Raw genomic sequence first — 22,554 nt, 5'->3', positions numbered from 1 at the left:
CAGCAAACTCAAGTTGATTATTTTTGTCGAACAGTGTTATTTTGCAGATTTGAAATTCAACTTGTTGATTCAAACAGGCCGTGGGGTATATGCTACAATAAATTCTATCAAATCGGACAATAACGATACATGCTGATAGGATTTGATCTACATTACACCACAGAGGTGTTGTATCCCAAAAATAAATATCTGTAAAAAATGATATTTTCACTCACAGCCAGAGAAAACATGCATTATCATCGTGAGGTGAGAAATTGTTTGATAAATTCTGTAAAAATATTGGTTGGTGTTTTGCTTACCCATCGTTATACAAACTGGTAATGGCCAGTATCTGAGATACCAGAAGAACCCAACAGAACGTCAGCAGCACAGTCAACTTTTTCATCCTCCTAACACGCTCCAGCAACACTTCGAGCAACTTCATCGACAGATGCCATTCGATGTAGCAAATCAGCACCAGATACACGTTTACCATGTAAAACATTTACTTGCGATGTGCGTTTGGTTATCGGAACTTTTCGCGGCAAATATTAACGAAAATATCACATACTGAATTATACTAGCGTAGTTATCGAATATCGATCCTCTGATGTTTTTTGTCTTCTTCAAATTGGGCACTTTAATTTTTCTAGACCACTCTTTGGTTCCGAGGTAGAACATTGCGTTCAATTGATAAACTGCCAATCACACTTCATTATCTAATAGGCCACTTTCACAAAAAAGAACGGGTACGCAACGGGTTGGCACAAACTGCATCGTTGGATGTCAGCATTTGGACTGATAAAAAGGAATACCATTGTGCGATTTATTGAGGTGGTGCTAATTTGTCCGGTCTCGCCAAGTCTGCTCCGTGTATGTGTGCTTCGGTTCAAATATATACTATCTAGAGATAGGACTCCAGAAGTGAAACGAGATATTGTAGAATCTTCTGCTATCGTACACAAACGTTCATATTGATACAGCTCTTTGAGACAGTAGAGTAAGACGAGGAGCGGCATGAAAATGATATTTTCAAATAGAACAATAAAATTGTCGTTAAAAAGTTTGAATTCTTCTAGCATGGTTACAACGTGGAACAGTAAATGCATATTTTTTTTTGAATTGGTGCGCATTAATTATGACATTTAACACCTACAGTTAGGAAAAAAAGACCTATCCGTGACGCTAACATAACGGAACAAAATTTACCAAGCAAATCAGATTGGAGATCAAAGTCGCTTTGCTATCATATATGTTTTGATATGATATGAGAATTACATTCTCAGAAATCTTCGGAACAAAATACGCTACAGTTCAATGAGTATTGAATTATATTTCTTCATTATTACCAACATATAATGAGAAGAATATAAGCAAAAGAGTTCAAATTGAACTGAAAACTGCGCAGTTGATACCGTGCTCAATCATTTCAATGATAGTCGATTCAAGCTTGCGATGAAACCAACCAATTATACAGAGTTAAACCATTCGATTGGCAAAAATACTCGCGTGATCCTGTGCGTGATCGCGCAGACAAAAATTCACGTCTGCACCACTTACAAATACCTTTGAGCGAACAGCAAGACCAAAACAAACAGTCGAACAGCACCGGTCCAACCGGCCCCAATCATCATAAACGGATATCGGCGCGAAAATAAATTAAAACTTGTAGGTAGTGAATGTTGTTTGAATGTGCTGGTAGGCGGTATGCTTCTAATCGACGCTTTTCAGTGACGTGGGTGAAGCTGACTCGGTCGAACCCCACAGGTGAGTTCGAAAAAAATCCACCACCAGCAAGTAGTCTCTGAGTGAGGTGACGTGTAGCGCTTTGAGTAATCCGCGTCAGCCCCCCGAATGTAAATGAGCAGCCCGTGTTTGTTTGCAATCGGACTTAATCAGGTGAAATTATGTGACCAATAACGGACCGAGCTTTTTTACTTGCTATGGGCAGTAAACCTGTTGCGCGTATTGATTTAGAGTTGTAGAACCTGCTATTTATATATGGTAGGAGCATGCTTTGCAGCTTCCGCAGTTGATGTTGAAAATAGCTAATGTTATTGCCCGGCCTTCGATTCACATTGACGCAATCGACTATACAAATACCTATGTTTTATTTATTTCAATTCTCGTGAAGCGTTAAAAATATTTGTGCTGCTAATGAATTTTGTGGTTTCAACTAAGTTCAGATCTTGCGATTAGATTAGATTAGATTAGATGTACAGTGAAAGAACAGTTTATAAGAAATGTGAATAAAGTCTTCTATGTTCCTAGTATAAGTCAGTTTTCCAAAAGTGGGCACCCTGTTCGAAAGGTCGTATTGCTCCGACTTTGATGAAACATTACGCATTTGTTTATGCATATGTGGGACGGACTTTTTTGAGAATTGTCCTACTGTACGATTCAGATATGCGGTCGTATGGACTTCATGATCGCGTGGGAATGAGCGTATATTTGTTTGGGCTTGAAACCACATTGTTCAGATGGTAAGTGCTACAGCGTTCACTAAACCATGGAGGCGTTTTTGTGTTTGCGAAAGATTGGGCATAGTTGTGCGTGGATGATCGCGGTTCCATGTTCGTCTTTGTGTATCATTGCGAAGGTCTCAAGCGATTGTATGTTAACGTGTTCGATCGCGCGAGCGTCTATATGTCATATGTGCTAGCGTGTATGTAACTTCGCGTGGATAAATCGAGTATATAACTGTGTGGCCATTTGTATATTCGCCTGTGATCGCACGTACCATGAATTTGATACCCAATTTTCAGTGTACGGCTCAGATACTATAAGAGAGTGAGTTTCCCTATATTACTATAGTTCCCGGTCACATCGCCAGGGAGCGTGTTGTCCAGTGGGTATGAGTGCCATTTTTGATTGAGCCTAAACCTAGGCTGTTTGGACCGAGGGTAGGAGCTTCCGGGCGTAATCGATTCATAATCGCGCGAACATCTAGGTCTGCATGTTCGCGCGACCGAGATTCAAATATGCAATTTTTTGTTTATTAATTTTATGGTGGTGCAAATGACGGTGTGTGCCCAGGTTTGATGTTTCTGGACACAATCGATTCGCGATCGTGTGATAATTAATTTTTGTATATTCGCATTTGATATCGCTTTTGTAAATTCGTAGGTTCTAACACGTTGACTAAATCGTCAGAGGCATTTTTAGGCGAGGCGATATCGCGGGAGGTACAATAGGGTACCGTTAAGAATGATCTTCCTGTATTTTCTAAACGGACTAACCACAAAAGCTAGAGCATCCCTCGAGCCACTTTGCGAAACTCAAGCCAAATCGGACACAATCAAGGAGCACAGCAAAGCGATCGAAGCCAATAATACCCACCCGCGAGAAATCACTAGAAATATAATACGCACCTCACGCCAAACGGTCTAGAAATGCATAAAATGTCGAAACCCAGTGCCATCTCGAAGACAAAAAAATAGCAACTCTGGAACCCAAAAAATATCGGAGGAATGTTCGGAAATACAACTCCCCAAAGTTACGCATTTGCCGAGGGGGAAGAAATAGCCGCACCTCGAAACTCAAGTCGCATGCTGACCAGGGATGTTATGCACCTCAGAGCAAATAAAGAGAAGATTAACAAAAGCTCTTTGCACTTTTCATGCGAACCACCGCTCTTCTCTTTCACAATAAACTTCTTCACTCCGATGCGTGTTGCTCCCACACGTGTATTCTACTCCATGGCTGCACGTCACAAAGAGTAGAAATAAAGAGGCTCTTTATTGTGTATCTTGGTCCCACACGCACGTAAGTAGAGAAGGCAACCAAAAAACATTTTTAAAACGTTCTTCCGATCAAACTTTATCTGATTTGTAGTTTGATTCGCCTTCCTACCTGAGGGGAGGCACAAAAAAGTGGCTCCTCAAGGTGACTCTTTGACCGAAATCTTACTCTTTTTCGTTCTCAAGTTTCTCTTTGAGCGGTCGTTCTGCACATCGCAGTGTTTTTGTGCTGCTCTATTTTTAATCGGTGTATTTCGCTCTTTGTGGCACATTGTGTGAGCAAATAACAAGCCTGATGCTGACCCACAAGCCAAAAAATCGACTCAAAAATAGATACCCCCTTCGGAACGACATCGGATTCCGATACCCCACGCACAGTAGACATCCGGCATCAAAAAATCGAATTCGAACTTGAAACTTCTATTTTTTCGAGGGTTGTCCTACTGCAGTTGTAGAGCAAGGTTCTCGAAAGTCAGAATCACTCACTACAATTGCAGACGAGCCAGGCAATGTAGCCCACTAAAATACTACTTAAGGCCAATTGCAGCGGGCTGTGACTCTGAAAGTTATATTCATTGTACGGTTCAGATATGTACGGGCGTAGGGACTTCGCGATCGCGTGTATCATCGTGAAGGGCTCGAGCATTTGTACGTACACTTGTTCGATCGCGGGGGAGTTGAAATAACTTCGCGTTAAAATGCGATTTTATAACCGTGTGTCTTTCGCATATTCGCGAGTGTTCTTAAATGATCGCGCGCAGACCTTGAATTTGATGCTTAATTTTTGGTGTACAGTTCAGATTCAAGAAGAAAGTGGGTTATTCCATATCTTTAGAGTTCCCAGTAATGTCACCATGGAACGTGTTGTCTAGTGGATCTGAGCTTCATTTTTTTATTGGTCCAGCTGAATGTATTCACCTAAGTTGCTAAGACGTAGGGTAAAGATTTCCCGACATAATCACGCGCACACGAACGTCTGCAGGTTCGCGATTGAGACGGCGTTTGTAACTTTGTAAGTACTATAACGTTCACCTTTTTACCGGAGTGTTAAGTTAGATGATCGCGAAGGGCTCAAGCCTTCGTATATTGACGTGTGTTCCCGAAGTCGGAACAAACACCGTTCTTTTAGTTGATTACTGCACAGCTAAAAGGCTGTAATTTATTGAATTTCATTAGTGGTAATTGGTAAGTATTTGTATGTGTGTTTGCTTACATTTACAGTGTTTCCCTATCTTTTCAGGTTCCTGTTTTACAGTGGAAGGATACTCCAGTGTATTCTACAAAGGTTAACGGTAAGTTTAGGTTAGGTTTTAGTGGTAAGTAATAAATCTAGGTAAGTATTAGTTTGTAATTTCATACCTGAATTCACTTTCTAGTCTCTGCTTTTTAATTAGGTTTCCACTTGTGTGGCTAATATAGTGCAACGTATAATAACTACTATTAATTTAATTACAACTCGCGACAGAACTGTGATTGTACGGAAAAACGTGAGTTGGATTACTTTTGTCACTTCGCTATCAATTCTGCTGACTAATCATGTTGATCATCTGTCAAAGCGCTCGCACTGCCTGGTCGTGATGTTAGGTTAGCGAGGGATAGGACATATGGTTCACCAGTGACGCGCCACAACAAGGGGTATCGGCGACATCCCCCGACCCGTGAACCATTACCGGTCCCGCAGCGGCTTCATCCGACTTCTGGTTACAGCTTACGACGTCCAGAACAGCGAGCTTTACAGCAGGTCTCTCGAACACACCTCTATTAGTCTGTACTGTTGCGCGTCTCACCTGTCCGGACTTATCCGGGAAGGTTTCCAGGATGCGTCCTCGTTCCCAGCGGTTCCTCGCATGTTCGTCGACTATGACGACTAGATCGCCAGGTTCCAGGGGCTTCACGGTATCGAACCATTTCACCCGCCGTGTCAACATTGGGAGATATTCCCGGATCCACCTTCGCCAGAATTCGTTTCCAATGTGCTGGGCCAGCTTCCAGCTGTCCCGAAGAACGTTTCCTGTGATCGCAGGTTCGCTTGCTGGTTGCTTGATTCCGTTCGACCCATGTAACAGGAAGTGGTTTGGTGTGAGTGCCTCCTGATCTGCAGCTTCCAGGGGAACATAGGTTAACGGTCGCGAATCCACAATACCTTCGGCCTCCAGCATGATCGTTTCTAATACTTCGTCGCTAGGATGCCGGGGACTGTCAGAAACAGCTTTCATTGCGACTTTCACTGACTTGACCATGCGCTCCCAGGGTACCCCCATGTGCGGGGCTGCAGGAACGTTGAAGTGCCACTGAGTGTGTGCGTTGGTGAATGTGTTGGCGCAGTCTACGACGATCTCTTGAAGTTTCTGTTTTTCTTCCGACAGCTGGCGATTGGCTCCGACAAAGTTAGTGCCATTATCGGAGAAAACCTCCAGCGGCGCACCCCGTCGGGCCACGAATCTCCTAAAGGCCATCACGCAGGACGATGTTGAAAGACTGTGTGCTAGCTCCAGATGAACCGCCCGTACCGTAAGACAGGTAAACAAGCAGATCCATCTTTTCACCAGACTGCGGCCGACTTTGACTTCGAAGGGCCCCATGTAGTCGACGCCAACGTACGTGAACGGCCGGACGAATGGGGTTAGGCGTTCCTTCGGAAGTGGCGCCATCTGCGGCGGCACTGGAACAGCTTTCTGTACCTTACAGTACTGACAACTCCTGCCAACTTTACGTATTAGCATTCGAAGCTCCGGAATGTAAAACTTCTGGCGTAGTTCGTTGTACACAGTTTCTCCGTTGGCGTGAAGGAACCGTTGGTGGTAGTAATTCACCAGAAGAAAAGTTATGCGATGTTCCCTCGGCAATACTACGGGATACTTTGCCGCGTACGGAATATGCGGCGCGTTTCCAATCCGACCTCGTACCCGCATGACTCCGTGCTCGTCGGAAAAAGGGAGCAGCGAACGCAGTGAACTCCGTTTGTCAACGCTGCCATCGATTTTTAGTTGATGAATCTCTTCACTGTATGCCTGCGATTGAGCCTGACGCCAAAGGGTTTCTTCTGCCTTTACGAAATCCTCTTGATCTGGATTTTGTCTTCGGTGTTTACTATTCCCAATCTGCTTCCAGCTTCTTATCGCCCGATGAACGTAGGCCATCGTTCGAACTAAACGATTCCAATTTGAAAAGCGTTCGATGTCCACGATCTCCTCCGACGTCAGATGTACAGCTACCATTTGTATTTCTTCGATTGACGCATCTACTTCATCTACCTTGTTTGATTGCTTTGGCCACTGGTCTTTCGCATTTCGTAGGAACCCGCCTTGAAACCAGCGACTATTCGGATCAAACGATGGTCCTGAATTCCACTTGGTGGCATCATCCGCTACGTTTAGCTTCGAAGGTACGTGGTGCCACTCATCTACGCTGGTGAGTGAAAGAATTTCTCCGACTCGGAACGAGACGAACTGGTGATATCGGCGACTGTCCGAGCGAAGCCACGCCAGAACTGTACTGGAGTCCGTCCACAGGTAGCGTTTATGTATGTTGAGAGTGAGTGCCGAACAAACGTTGTGCAGCAATCGTGCTCCCATCATAGCAGCTTGTAGCTCCAAGCGCGGGATGGAGAGCGCACGAAGTGGTGCGACTTTAGTTTTTGCTGCTACTAGCGAACACCAACTACCGCCGCTGTTTGCCATCCTCAGATACACTACACACGCGCATGCCGCTACGCTAGCATCCGTGAACACGTGAATCTCGATTTCGTCCACCTCTGGCGTTGTAGAATTCTCGAAGAAGCAACGCGGTACTTGCACTTCATCAATCGTCTCGTACAGCTCGATCCACCTACTCCACAGATCATACAGTTGCTCTGATATGGGCTCGTCCCAATTTGTTCCCGTTCTCCAAATCTCTTGCATTAAGATTTTTCCCTGTACTACGAAATGCGCCACAAATCCCAAAGGGTCGTACAGCTTCATCACGATTCGTAGCACCTGTCTCTTCGTTGGAACTGTTTGGTCACTGCCCAAAACGCCTACGACCCCATATCGGTCGAAGGTGAAGTGATCCGCTGATGGAACCCACACTACACCTAAGACGCGCTCATACGTGTGATCGTTGTCCAATACTAGTGACTTACTGTCCGGCGAACTAGTTTCCCCAAGACGATCAAGAACCTCCTGCGAGTTGGACATAATTTTGCCGAATTCGAACCCCGCTGCTGCGTGGATAAACTGCACTTGTTTGACAAGCTGTACTGCTTCTTCTACCGAGTTGACACTGTCAAGGAAATCATCCACGTAATGGTTGTAGATGATTGCGTTTACCGCTCTGGGGTATGATTGCGCGTATTCGAGAGCATTTTTGTTCTTCACGAACTGAGCCGTGCACGGGGAACTGGTTGCCCCGAACATAGCGACGTTGATTGTGTATATCTGAACTTCATCCGACGGACAGCTACGCCATACAAAGCACTGTGACCACTTGTCTTCCTCCCGGATAAGAATTCTCAGGAACATCTCTCGGATATCGGAGCATACTGCTATCTTGCCTTCCCTGAATCGCAACAAGACGTTCACTAGCGATACGAGTAGATCCGGGCCCTTGAGAAGCATGTCGTTGAAAGCAACTCCACAAGCCTTCGCGGCCGCATCCCACACCAGTCGGATTTTGTTTGGTTTCTTGGGATTCGTCACCACCCCTAACGGGAGGTACCACACTCGCCGAGGGTTTGCGTTCGCCATCTCTGCCGATGATACTTTGCAGACGTACTGCTTCTGTTCGTAGCTCTCAATTTGCTCGTTGACTTTCTTACGCAGCTCGGGATCTTTCGCCAGTCGTTTCTCCAAACCTTTCAAACGGCTGATCGCCATTTGGTAGCTATCCGGGAAGTTCACGTCTTCTTTTCGCCAAAGCAAACCCGTCTCCATTCGACTTCCCTTTCGTACCGTAGTTGCCTCAAGAATACTGCGTGCTCGCTTGTCCTCCTCGGATTCCAACTGCTGCACGGAAGCAGCATCTTCAACTGCGAAGAACTTTCGCATTGAATCGTGTAGGTCGCTATTCGTTATCTCTCCGCAAGTATGGACGTGCACTTGTTCAATTGAACCTTCAGTTCCGTTATTTCTCCCGTACACGCACCAACCAAGCCGAGTCTTAGCTGCTACTGGTTCGTTGCTGCTGCCTTCACGGGTCTTCAAACTTGTTAACAACCGTACATGTTCAAGTCCGATGATCATACCGGGCTTTGCATCGGTGTAACTGGCCACAGGAAGGCCTTGAAGATGCGGGTACGTATTCGACAGCTCTGTATAGTCCAACGTTTGACTTGGAAGGCCTAATTCCCGCACCGTGCGTACGTTGGCTAGTTGAAACGTTTCCCTATGTCCATTACCGGATATTTTCACGCTCATTCGCTTTGAAGTCTTCTCGTGCCTGCTAATCTTGCCGGTCCAACTCAACCACAGGTTATCAGGTTCACCTTCTATGCCCAACTGTGCTGCGATTCCTTCCTCGAGTAGTGTACATGACGACCCATCGTCCAAGAATACGAATGTTTCTACTTGTTTCCCGTCTCCGTACAGTGTTACTGGCAGGTAGCGGAACAATGAAAATGATTTCGTAGAATGGTGATTTTGGTGAACAATCTCTCCAGACCTTGAACCGTCGGAAGTATCGCTACGATTACTATGCAGCAGCATATGATGTCGAACGCGACACCCGTTTACCCCGCATTCCTTTTTTGAACGACACGGCCATTTACTATGCGGGATTAAACACAGTCGACATAGGTTTTTCTGCCGCATCACCTTCCATCGGCCTCCGATGTCCAATGATTTAAAGCGAGGACAGTTTAGGATCAGATGACTGTCTTCCTCACAATAGGAGCACGCTTTTGACGTATGTCCTTTTATCGCAAACTCCTTCGATACGCTTGGTGGTTCGTTCGCATGAGTGAAAAGCTTCTCCTTCGGCTTTGACTTCTCCGCTCGCTGTGGCTGGTGGTAGTTCTGGACAGAACTCACATCGATACTCAACTCGGAAGCCAGATTTACTAATCCCGACATGAAACTGTTGAATGTCGCCAAGTTGACGTTCGCAAACGCTTGCTTGAATGTACCCCATTGCATCTTCAGTGAGGTGGGTAATTTATCGATCAACTCCTGGAGCAACATTGGATTCCACAAATGTGCTTGCTGATCAGACAGAATGATATGATCGACAAGATTTTGAATTGCCAATCCGTAGGCAACGATCGAGCTCAGGTTATCCGACTTTGGCGGCGGAACATTTCTCACCTTCTTCAGAAGAGAACTTATTAAAATCTCTGGTCTAACATACAGCTTATGTAGCGTTTCCATCACGTAGGGTACAGATGCTGGCAGGAGTAAGCGACTTCTAACTGCTTCCAGTGCTGCCCCTCCCAAACTACGCTGTAATCTGGCTAGATTTTCAGCGTCGGAATATCCGCAGACCTCCGTCGTGTTTTTGAAAGAACTGTGGAACATAGGCCAATCCTGAGGATCCCCGCTAAACCTCGGCAATTCGCGTGGCATTACTTGTCGAGCTGCTAATTGCGCACTATTTGGCCCTACACTGGCCGAAAGACTGTTCCCATTCCCGTGGAATCCTAAAGATGGTGGTACTATCGAGGGTACGATTTCCGACCTCAGCCCGGGATACGGAACACTTGTCGGTGGAAGCGGATTCGGATACTCAGTGTGTATATTTACATTATTTGAAATTCTGGAGTTTGGTATTAAGATTGGATTCCGTGGTACGACACCGTCATACTGCCACTGGCCAGCAGAAGAGACAAGAGGATTCTTTGGAACGATATATAGTGGATCGGTATTAATCGAAGTTGGCAACTGTGACGAACTGTACGCGACTGTAGTCAGATACTGTTCCTGGTTTCCATAAAAACTACTAGAAACATACGGCATCGCCGGAACCCTCTCGGCTACACTCGACAGTGTGACGGTCGTTCCTGGGTACGAGTAAACCGGTGCTGTACCAGGACAAACCAGAGAATTTCAAACTCCTGCAAGAGTCACTTTAGGAACTGTCAACATGGGCCCGATTGTCGATGCAGCACTCGTCGGCGCGTGGAAGTCCGACGTGACTACACTTCCACCTACTGCATCCCCTGTTATTCCTGGAACTGTAGAGGTCGCTTTTTCTGGCATCGATACGACCATCTGGCATCGATTTAGTCAAAGCACTGACACTCCCACCAGGAACTGGAATAGTCGGATCAGGATGAAGCTTATCCGAATTCAAGGAAGCAAGCTTGTTCGAAACAGAGATTGTTGTTGTTGGTACTACTACTACGCGATCCTGTTTGCTAACAGCCGGTACTGACAGGGTAGCTTTCTGTTCAGACGCTGTTGGTTTCAACTTACCAACCTCGTCCACTTGTGCTCCCTTATTAAGCCAGTTCTCCATCTGTTCGCGCTTCTTTTTGACACTGACCCCGCTTTTCCTACTTGCCGAATCATTTTCATCGCCGATTTGCAACAGCAAATCGTATCTCTGCTTCAAGTATTCCTGTTCCTCTTCGATTTCCTTCAATTTGGCTGCTTCTTCCATTTTCCTGGTTTTAATTTCTTCTTCCGCACGCATCTTTTTCAGCTTCCGTTGCTCTTCTAGAAGTTGTAAACTGAGATGCAACCTCTGCGACGCTCGACTGCTCTTGCTGACGGATGACTCGTTGAATGACACACCCGACTTCGACGCACCATCCCAGTCTGCCAGACAATTGCTACACTTAAAACTTCTATCCGGTTCAGCAATGGATTCGCTGACACCGGCGCACTGGAAATGGATCCACGACTCGCACATATCGCAACACACCATATCGTCATCCGCATCGGCACGGTCGCACCTTTTACAGTGCCTGTCATTGCCTTCCGGTTTCGTATTGTCACGTTCTTCTGACATCTCGAGAAACGGAGCAACTCAACTGTGTTAATTTACACCAGCCCGGTTGGGAAACTATACGGGACTCGCGACTGAATGACGGGACTAATTGTCAACAGTTCTACTCAAACGATCAAAACCAATGCACTCTCAAACCTTATAGATTGGCTCGTTTCCCGGCGGTGTATCTTTTCCCGGTTACAGGATATCGGTTGGAGGAACTTCCAAGGGTAGCAATCAATCATCCAACTTAGGATGTAAATCCTTTTAGAATGTTCCCGAAGTCGGAACAAACACCGTTCTTTTAGTTGATTACTGCACAGCTAAAAGGCTGTAATTTATTGAATTTCATTAGTGGTAATTGGTAAGTATTTGTATGTGTGTTTGCTTACATTTACAGTGTTTCCCTATCTTTTCAGGTTCCTGTTTTACAGTGGAAGGATACTCCAGTGTATTCTACAAAGGTTAACGGTAAGTTTAGGTTAGGTTTAGTGGTAAGTAATAAATCTAGGTAAGTATTAGTTTGTAATTTCATACCTGAATTCACTTTCTAGTCTCTGCTTTTTAATTAGGTTTCCACTTGTGTGGCTAATATAGTGCAACGTATAATAACTACTATTAATTTAATTACAACTCGCGACAGAACTGTGATTGTACGGAAAAACGTGAGTTGGATTACTTTTGTCACTTCGCTATCAATTCTGCTGACTAATTATGTTGATCATCTGTCAAAGCGCTCGCACTGCCTGGTCGTGATGTTAGGTTAGCGAGGGATAGGACATATGGTTCACCAGTGACGCGCCACAACAAGGGGTATCGGCGACAACGTGTTTGTCGCGTGTGCTCGCGTGTCCACGCGGACCGTCATTCTGATATTTAGATTTCGGTGTACGAATCACATTCTGACAGAGAGTGAGTTACCCCATACCACTAGAGTTCCCGGTCATGTCGCCATGGAACTTGTTGTTTAGTAGATATGAAAACTTTCTTTTTTTTTAATTGGTCCAATTGAAGGCATGGACCTAGACTGTTGGTACCGAGGATAGAGACTTCCTGAAGTGACCAATTCATGATCGCGCGTGCGCAGGAGTTTGTAGGTTCACGCTTGAGACCGCATTTAAAAATTTATCTTATCATGTTTGCGAGATCGTGGGTGTTGGTTGCGTGGATTATCGCGATGGGCTCGAGCATTTGTATCATAACGTGTTTGTCGCGTGTATGCGACTTCGCGTGTATGCGTCTTCGCATATTCGCGAGTGTTCTTAAATGATAGCGCGGACAGTGACTTTGATGCTTAATTATCAGTGTACGTTTCACATACTAGAAGAGTTTCCCCATATCACTAGAATTCCCGGTCATGTCGCCATGTGTTGTGTTGTTGTGTTGTTTAGTGAATTAAAGTGTCATTTTTTATTGATCCAACTGAAGGCATGAGGACCGAGGATAGACTTCCGGACTTCCGCGTTTGCAAATTTATAGGTGCTAAAACGTTCACTTAATTACCGGAGTTTTTTTAATGTTGGAAAGATCGCGGGCGTAAGTATTAGGGCATCGCAAAAAAAAATTATTTTGAATTCCCAAAGGCCCCCCTTCATATTGTGACAAATGTCAAACTCAGATGCCAAATTTCACATCATTTGGACAATTTTAGACCCCCGCCCACTTCGCTTGAAATTTTTTGAAATTGGTACTATGGGAAAATATGAAGGAAAAATACATTAAATGCTATAACTTTTGAAGTAGCAATCAGAAAATTACAATTTATACCTCTTTTGGAAGGAAATAATCTTATTTGAATGGAGATATTTTTGTTTTTAGAAAAATACGGGAAAGTGGAGTACTGGGTCATTTTGGACCCAAAATCCCACATTTTTAATGATTTTTCTGCTCCGTGATGCAAATCATACATATTTTGTAGTTTGTCTAATGTAAAAAAAAACCTCAGAAATCGACCGAAACCCTTTTGATCTTAGTCCGAATACGAGAAGTTGGGGTTATAGGCCTTTTTGTCATTCATATTAAATTTTATCATTTTCTCATGCATATATCTCTATTATTCTTCAATCAATTTTCATAAAATGTGACTTGTTGAACGTGTAAAATTCTGAGGAATAAAACAAAAATAAAAACGTTATAGGAAAAATTCAGAAGCATCAAACTTTTTGATATTTACTCTACATTACATTACATTTTTTCATTATATGTCCTAATACCTCAACTTCCCCTAGTTTTCCAGGAATGAAACTTTTCTCATGTGATCCCTAAGCATATTTTACACTAAAAGTAGTAAATTAAATAAGAATTTTGTTGTTAAATGGAGTTAATATGTGCAATTTTATGATAAAAATGTGAAATCGACACTATATGTCAGATAAACTGATGTTCCTGAATTTTCCCGGTAACGAATCTATTTTTGTTGTAATCCTAAGGATTTCCCACGTTCAACCAAGTATAGTTTATGAAAATTGAGTGAAGAATAATAGAGATATATTCACGAGAAAATGATGAAGTTTAATATGAATGACAAAAGACCATATAACCCCTCGTATTCGGACAAAGGTCAAAAAGGCCCCGATCGATTTTTTCATATTAGAAAAACTACAAAATATGTATGATTTGCATCACCGAGCAGAAAAATCATTAAAAATATGGGATTTTGGGTTCAAAATGACCCAGTACCCCACTTTCCCGTGTTTTCTCCATTCAAATACTAAGAAGATTTTCTTCCAAAAGAGGTATAAATTGTAATTTTCTGATTGCTACTTCAAACGTTATCGCATTTAATGTATTATTCCTCCATATTTTCCCATAGCACCAATTTCAAAAAATTTCAAGCGACGTGGGCGGGGATCTAAAATTGTCCAAATGATGTGAAATTTGGCATCTGAGCTTAGTTTGACATTTGTCACAATATGAGAGGGGGGGCCTTCGAGAACTCAAAAAAATTTTTTTTGCTATGCCCTGGTAAGTATGTGTGGATGATTGCAATTGCATATTCGCGTTTGTGTTATCGAGAAAGCTAAGTTAGGTTTGTGTTATCGAGAAAGCCACGAGCATTTGTACATTTGGAATGAGATAGATTGGTAGTGTATATAAGAGAATATGCAATTGCTTGTGTTAGTGAGTGTTTGTGTGAAACCAATTCAAGATATTGCATTAAATGGAACAATAACATGCCGAATAAGGAAAAAGGGAAGAAATTAAACAGAAGTGTATAAATTGATCGATATTATTTTTGACACACATGAGTAGTGGAAAAGCAAACTACTAAAAGTACAACAAAAACAGACAAATGGATTAGAAGAAAAGAACACATGCAACATGTAATCAAACTACTTGAAGGCGTCTACATTTCTGTGAACAAACGGTACATTACGGACAACCCTGCCCAGAAACCGCTAAGAAAAGCTCATCTACAGAAAGAAATGTCAACACTCAGTCTCCAATATCATTTCCTGAGCCACAAACAGTTGCCAAATTTGTGGCTGCTGTTCAAGCAATAATGACAACTGCGAAAGCCGCGTCAAGTACCACAAACTCAACAGGTAACACCAGCAATGAGGGAGCTACTGGCAATGACGGAGGGTTCGCGCTCGTGACCCGAAAGGGAAAGAAGTTAGGAAGAACACCTGATCGTGAACATCAAGGCAGTAACTGCGATGATGACCCGGACATGTGCGACGACGACAGAGATAGGAATGACTCCCATGATATAGTTGGCGTGGATGCAAATATTTCCCCTTCACGAAAACGGATCTCCGCGGCGCAATGGTAAGTCGCGCGTGCGGGATCGGATAGACTCGTAGTATTAATCGTTTATTATTTTTATTTTTTTACATCGTGTAAATATATAAAAGACCCACGGCTCCGTGAAGCTAACGCCTTGAGCCGTGCCAAGTAAACGAATTGAAAAAAAAAACTCGTCTACATGCCAGCAAATGATATTTATTTACAATTAACGATAATTTCATTCAATTAGGATTTTGTCATACTGTGCTAACCGAGAGTGGATGATTCACATGCGTCGGTAAATTAATCGTACCTTAATTTAACCAATCCGATATTCCCGAATGAATCGAATCGAAGGCTCAAATTGAACATCGGAAAAAAGTGAGCAATGAATCCTAGGAAAGAAAAAAGGCACGCGAAGCAATATATTTCCCACTAATCTATCGTATACGCCAATTCTGAATCCATTCCCTGCTCCAACTGTCACAGATACTCAGACGAACACGTACACAGATCTTACAACTAGCACATAACAATTGTAAAGTATTACTAAAAACAAAAAAATATGTGTTATTGAATCCAATAATTTATTGTTTATTACTTCAACTGACAAACTTTTTGGACTGAAAACATGTTTTTATTAGAACACCAATAAATTTTTGCTTTCAATAAAAACAGTTTTAATTTCAATAAAATAATTATCAAAAAAGAAAACAACAAATCTTTTTATTGAAACAATAAATAATTTTTATTGAATTCAATAAGTCTCCCGACCAATAATTTTATTTATTGAATCAAATCTATATTTTTATTGAAACTACAAATGATTTTTCTGCATGTACAGTACGTAAAATAATTAAAAACACCCTCGTTATTTTCTATTTAAACTCATTACCACTACTCGACTGCCACACTTTATCAATTTTTAATGGAATTTAAAACCCTTCCTATGGAATCACCTGAAGAAAAGATTCACATGAACATCTTGGTTGAATAGGGTACATCAATATGGATGGTCCTTAAACAGACTTCGAAAATACACTGATCCGAAAACTTGATGGGACAGGGTTATTAAACTCTTCTTGCCCAAATTGCTTATAAGCAACGACGTTTTTGAACATCTATATATCTTGGTTTAAACAAGGTTTGCTTACAAAAACAAGCAAAACTGATAACTGATATCTTTCGTTTAAGTACAAACATGTATAAGTATTATTCAAGGTACTGGTTTTGCAATTCCGCTGGAGCAGTGATACCAGGGACAGCTTCAGTTAATTGTGAAAATCCAACTTTTGATACATCTTCTATATCCTGAAATATTTTTGAAAACTGATCAAATCTGTAATTTAAGAGTGTTTTCGATTACCTTTTCCATGCTATTGGATTATTGTAAATATTCTAGAATAATTGTATTGAGTATTTTAAGGTAAAAATTAAGCAGTTTCTAGCACTGAGAGAAAAGAATAAACAAAACAGATTATTCATGTTCCCTAACCCCAACCGTATTAAGGAAAAATAGTTTTTGAATGCTATGCCACCACAAAAAAATTAGCATATCAGGGTGAGAATAAGCTAGATATCTTATGAAAACTAATCACTGACGAAAGAGAAGTCACGTAAGACAATCACCATAAACCTGTCGATGGTTGCAGGGAGAATTAATGGTCTATAGTTCCTATGCTCATCTCGGTACTTTAGAAACGCCAGATCAGAATTGTCTTAGGCTATTGCCATTTTTCTTACATTGGTTGGTTGGATTAAAGTAGCGAACCGCTAGAACGCTGTTGGCGCGTCGGCGCCACAAACTTATTTACAATAGCCGGCTATTAGTTTAGTAAATGCAACTGAAATAGCCAAATAAAAATTCTGTCCCAGCCGTCGAAAAGCAAACCAAACATACACATACTAGCACTATTTACCATTCATTATTGCTGCTTTCTAGTGGTTCTCTCGCGTGATTTTTTTTGTCTTCTAGAGCTCTCATGGGACAAGTTTCCCTTTGCCCATACTGCTGGACTCAAACGATTTACAATAACTCTACCTACTATGTAAATTCGGCTGCTATTACTAATAGTCAAAGGATAAGTTTGATGACTTTATCAATTTCAGTTGTCCGATCTGTACATCTTTATAACATTGCCCTCACTTGAATAGACTCTAATCCTTTCAAAATGTTCTCTATTTAGTCATCTCTAGCCAACTGAACCAAGAAAAGAGAAAAACACTACAAAATAGTCGCACAAATGAGAAAATCATAAACCTAAATTTTATGGCAACTGTCCATAATAAATCATGCAATATTCCCCCCAAATGATGCAATAACATAGATAAAGCTTTACAATACATCCCGTTGCGTCTTTAGCTAGGTTTGGCACACACTGAACCGGGTGAAGGTGACAGATACCTCCTCTGGAGTCTGCCAATAACAAAACTACCAATCACACCCATTTTAACAAGCCGTTCCCAACGAATTGGCCAAAAGACCGCGGCTAGCTATCCGTGCCTTGATCGCCGTCGGAATGCAACGAAAGCACTAAATATGAAGTCGAACGTAACAACCAGTTGCTATTTTTAGTCAGTTGGACTTATTATTTCTTTTTTTTTGTTCCCAGTCTGTCTCACTATCCTAATCCCAACGTGGACGGGACGGTATGGAAGAATGGCAATAGTTTGAAAGTGAAAGTATATAAATGACCATTTTTCTGTGTCGACTTGAATTACAGCGCAGAGGACCCTCGTATTCCTACGTAATGTGCGCTTCGATTAGACGGACGCAAAGCGTGTACTCTGCTCAAATGTTGCTATTGCCTTTCACGACGCACGTTGTGGTGCAATTTCAGGTGTGTGTGATTGGAGTTGACAGCAGTTTAACTGATTTTGTTAACTCATCACGCAATCTTCGCAACGATTGAATGATTTATGCCGTTGGTTAATCTAATTGGACCTATCGTATAGAAGGAACAGCTAATTGGTCGGTGTTAGGTCAGACCGGACTAAGTGACAGTGCATTGATTTCGAGAAAAACGCGTTTAAAGTTTGAATCGCAGCATCCTTTACATTATAATTGAAAAATAATTTTTGACATAATTCTTGTTTATTGTTTCATATTTCAAATCCGGTAAAAGTGGAATGTAGATGAAGAAATTCTTTATCCAGTGCTATCATTAACTCATTTTTTGATGTTTTGCGACTTAGTCCGGTCTGACTTAACACCGACCAATTGAAAGATTAAGTCTGAAACAAAATTTGAAATCCCACAGATATTTTATAAGTGTGAGAAAGATTTTTTAGCGTGATGGCCATACAATTCGTTGTTGTTATTCCGTGATTGACTAGAACAAGCGAAATTACATAGAGACTCAACGAATAGGGCCTGGGAGTAGCTATCTTTTCTCTATGTGCACGTTTCGCGAGTTCTATACATTGAAATGCCAATAAGATCGCCGAACGCGTCCTTGCAACCATCGGGGAAGGAAAGGAATGTTAGTGTAACCAACGTTGTTATGAAGACCGTGTATGTGTATACCTCTGTACTAGGCTGTCCCAAAAAAAATCAATGTTCGAAAAGTCATTGTGCTCAACCCTATAATGAAAGATAAGCATATTTTAAGCACTTTTGTAGAACAAATCAATTTCCTAAAAAATTATCTAGTGGTTCCGCAAATGCGATTTATGAAAAATTATCATTTTTGAGCTAAATTGTCGTATATAAGCGGTTTTCGCAACTTTTTCAAAACCTAATTATTTTTTAAAAAAAAATTTCTATTTTTCTGTGGACCTTAGAGAATAAATCCCATTTTAAAGTTTTTTACAAAAAGTTATTATATTAATTATAGAACCTCTGAATCATGGCGAAAAAATTATTTTTTTAGGTAATTTTGAAGAAAATCCACACAAAACGAAGATCAATAATTGTTTTACAATAAAGCAAAGACATGTATTTTTTTCGAGAGTTGTCCTACTGGAGCTGCAGAGCTAGGTTCTCGGAAGGGCACCCCGTCAGAATCACATGCTACAATTTGCAGAAGAGACAAGCAATGTCGTCCACTAAAACACTGCTTTAGGCCAATTGTAGCGGGCCGTGATTCTGAATGTGATATTCATTGTACGGTTCAGGTATGTGCGGGCGGAGGGACTCGCGATCGCGTGTATCATCGCGAAGGGCTCGAACATTTGTACGTTAACGTGCTCGATCGCGTGACGTGTCGCGTGTTCTAACGTGTATGTAACTTCGCGTGTATAGATTCTGTTTTATAACCGTGTGCCTTTCGCATATTCGCGTGTGTTCTAGAATGATCGCGCGTGGACCGCGAATCTGATACTTAATTTTTCGTGCACAGTTCAGATTCCAGACGAAAGTGGGTTCTTCCATATAATTAGAGTTCCCAGTCATGTCGCCGTATAACGTGTGGTCTAGTGTATATGAGCTTTATTTTTTTTGACTGGTCCAACTGAATGTATGGACCTAAATTGCTAGAATGAAGGCTAAGGATTTCCGGACGTGACCAATTCATGATCGCGCGCGTTTGCGGATTCGCGTTTGTAACTTCGTAAGTACTAAAACGTTCACATAATTACCGGAGTGTTATCAAGTTTTCGCGATCGCGAACGTAGGTGTGCGTAGATGATCGCGAAGAGCTTAAGCCTTCGTATGTTGACGTGTTTTTCACGTGTGATCGCGTGTATGTGACTTCGCGTGAATAAATTCGATTTTGTAACCCTGTGGCCATTCACATATTCGCGTGTGCTCTTGGATGGCAACGCGGACCGATATTTGTTTTTCGGTGTACGGATCACATTCTGACAGGGAGTGAGTTACTCCGTATCACTAGAGTTCCCGGTCATGTCGCCATGGAACGTGTTGTCCAATGGATATGAGAGCTTTCTTTTTATTTGTTTCGATTGAAGTCATGGACCTAGACTTTTGGAATCGATGATAGAGACTTCCGGACGTGATCGATTCATGATGGCGCGAGTGCGGGGGACTGTAGGTTCACGCTTCAGACCGCGTTTGAATGTTTGCAGTGCTGAGACGTTCATATTGTCACCGGGATCATGTCTGCGAGAACGCGGGTGTAGGCTGCGTGGATGATCGCGAACGGCTCAAGCATTTGTATGTTTGATTGTCGCGTGTAGGTGACTTCGTTTGTATAAATACGATTTTTAAGTAGATGATGATGAGTAGATTTAAGTTTAGTGGATATGAGCATCATCTTTTTGATTGGTCCACCTGAAGGCATTGGACTTATGCTACTAGGACCGAGAACAGGGGTTTCCAGATGAAACCGATTCATGATCGCGCGAACACGGGCGGTGGTTCACTCAAGAGATGAATGCTTTTATAACACAAAACATTTTACCCAATGATTGGCGCGAAATTGAGGTTGTAATTATTTTCAAACCGGGTAGGAATCCATCTTTAGTTAATAGTAGACGTCCTATAAGTCTACTTTCTTGTATACGTAAATTACTAGAAAGAATTATCCTAAATCGTCTTGAAATATGGGCAAAACGAGAACAAATTTTATCAGACTCACAGTATGGTTTTAGAAAAGGAAGAAGTACTAGCGATTGTACTGCCCTTTTAGAATTCAACTTTGTTTCAAAAAAAAGAAGACATGGCAGCTACGTTTTTGGACATTTCAGGAGCTTACGATTCAGTAATAATCAATATTCTATCGCTAAAAATGTTTGAATTAGGAGTTCCTTCTATTATTGTTAATTTTCTTAATAATCTTTTCTCCTTCAAAATTATGCACTTTTTTTAAATGATTCAATTAAACTATCTCGATATAGTTATTTTGGCTTACCTCAAGGATCTTGTTTAAGTCCCTTTCTATATAATATTTACACAAGTGATATAACCAGAATTATTCCCAATGGTTGTATTTTTTATCAATTTGCAGATGATAAAGTGTTTTCATTTGTAGGAAAAGATAGGGTCGTTATTCAAAATTTTATGCAAATCGCGTTGGATAGATTAGAGAAATGGTCTCTTGATAATGGATTCACTTTTTCAGTGTCTAAAACTCAATATATTATTTTCTCCCGAAAATGTACCGTTTCAGATTTTCATCTATATATTTACGATCAGGAAATCATTAAGGTTGATGAATATAAATATCTAGGTATTTGGTTTGATAGTAAACTTACATGGAAAAAACGTTACCTTCTTAAAACTTGTAACAAAAGAATAAACTTTATGAGAAGCATCACTAGCACGTGGTGGGGTGCTTCTCCTTCTGATTTGATTATGCTTTATCAAACTACTATTTTATCAGTTTTAGAATATGGTTGCTACACTTTTGGATCTGCTACAAACACACATCTTTTAAAATTAGAAAAAGTTCAAAATCGTTGTATAAAAATATGTTTAGGTTTAATGCAATCTACACATATTAAATCCCTTGAAGTTATTTCTTCTGTTCTTCCTCCTAAACTTAGATTTCATGAACTTAATTGCAGGTTTTTAACTCAATGTTTATCTACTGATCATTCCCTAGTTTCTATTCTTAATTCATTATTTCAAATCAATCCCTGTAGTAGAATTTTAATGCCTTACATATCGTGTATTACAGAAAAAATAGTCGAATCACCTTCCTATTTTTATTATTCATTTGATATCAATGTTCATTGCACAAAGCCATTAATTGACACATCTTTACTAACACAACTTAACAATATTCCTTCTATTCATTATTCTCAATTTGCTCAAAGTTTTTTCAATCAGAAAGTTATAAATATTAATGAGGCAAATATATATTTTACTGATGGTTCCAGGATTGATGAAAAATCGGGATTTGGAATTTATAATTCACAAATCAATTATTTTTTTTCGTTTGCGTTCTCCATGTTCAATTTTCATTGCAGAATTAATGGCTCTATATTTTACATGTTCAGCTATTGAAAAATGAATTCCCGAATCTTATAACATATGTTATGATAGTCTTAGTTCTTTATTAGCTCTTGATTCTATAAATTTTAACAATAAAAACACATCATTTTATATGGTTAATTCGAAATCTAATTAACAAAATTAACGCAGAAGGATTTTCAATAACATTTATTTGGATACCATCGCATTGTGAAATATATGGGAATGAACAAGCAGATAGGTTAGCCAAATTAGGATCATCAAGAGGTATTTTTTTATGATCGAGGAATTCAAGGTAATGAATACTTTCCTTCGATTCAACATAAA

At 41.2% G+C, this 22,554-nt stretch overlaps 2 protein-coding genes across 6 annotated transcripts in view; both read right to left on the bottom strand.

Moving 5' to 3' along the window:
- The window catches only part of LOC131682459 (SUN domain-containing ossification factor), a 74,457-nt gene that overhangs the window by 14,627 nt on the left and 37,276 nt on the right, over positions 1 to 22,554 (bottom strand). For 4 of the 5 annotated variants that reach the window (XM_058963936.1, XM_058963938.1, XM_058963937.1 and 1 more), the window contains exon 2: positions 300 to 777. The exons of the other annotated variant lie outside the window; for it this stretch is intronic. In XM_058963936.1, the coding sequence (XP_058819919.1) occupies positions 300 to 484 (185 nt within the window). In that variant the 5' untranslated portion in view covers positions 485 to 777. The remainder of the gene's footprint in view (positions 1 to 299; positions 778 to 22,554) is intronic. 5 annotated transcript variants of the gene reach the window in all.
- LOC131682458 (uncharacterized) lies at positions 3,500 to 10,362 on the bottom strand. The gene is made up of 2 exons (XM_058963933.1): positions 5,079 to 10,362; positions 3,500 to 4,996 (listed from the first exon to the last, which is right to left on the bottom strand). Exon 1 carries the CDS (start codon positions 10,256 to 10,258, stop codon positions 5,300 to 5,302), a length of 4,959 nt encoding a protein of 1,652 aa, XP_058819916.1. The 5' UTR covers positions 10,259 to 10,362; the 3' UTR covers positions 3,500 to 4,996; positions 5,079 to 5,299.

Source organism: Topomyia yanbarensis, chromosome 2 (genome assembly GCF_030247195.1).
Source record: "Topomyia yanbarensis strain Yona2022 chromosome 2, ASM3024719v1, whole genome shotgun sequence".
NCBI classification, from domain to species: domain Eukaryota; kingdom Metazoa; phylum Arthropoda; class Insecta; order Diptera; family Culicidae; genus Topomyia; species Topomyia yanbarensis.
The sequence above is the reverse complement of the archived record's forward strand: the minus strand, read 5'-3'. Positions and strand labels throughout refer to the sequence as shown.

Coding starts and splice junctions, on each gene's coding strand:
- LOC131682458 (XM_058963933.1), bottom strand. CDS start 10,258: ATGCCACGCGAATTGCCGAGGTTTAGCGGGGATCCTCAGGATTGGCCT.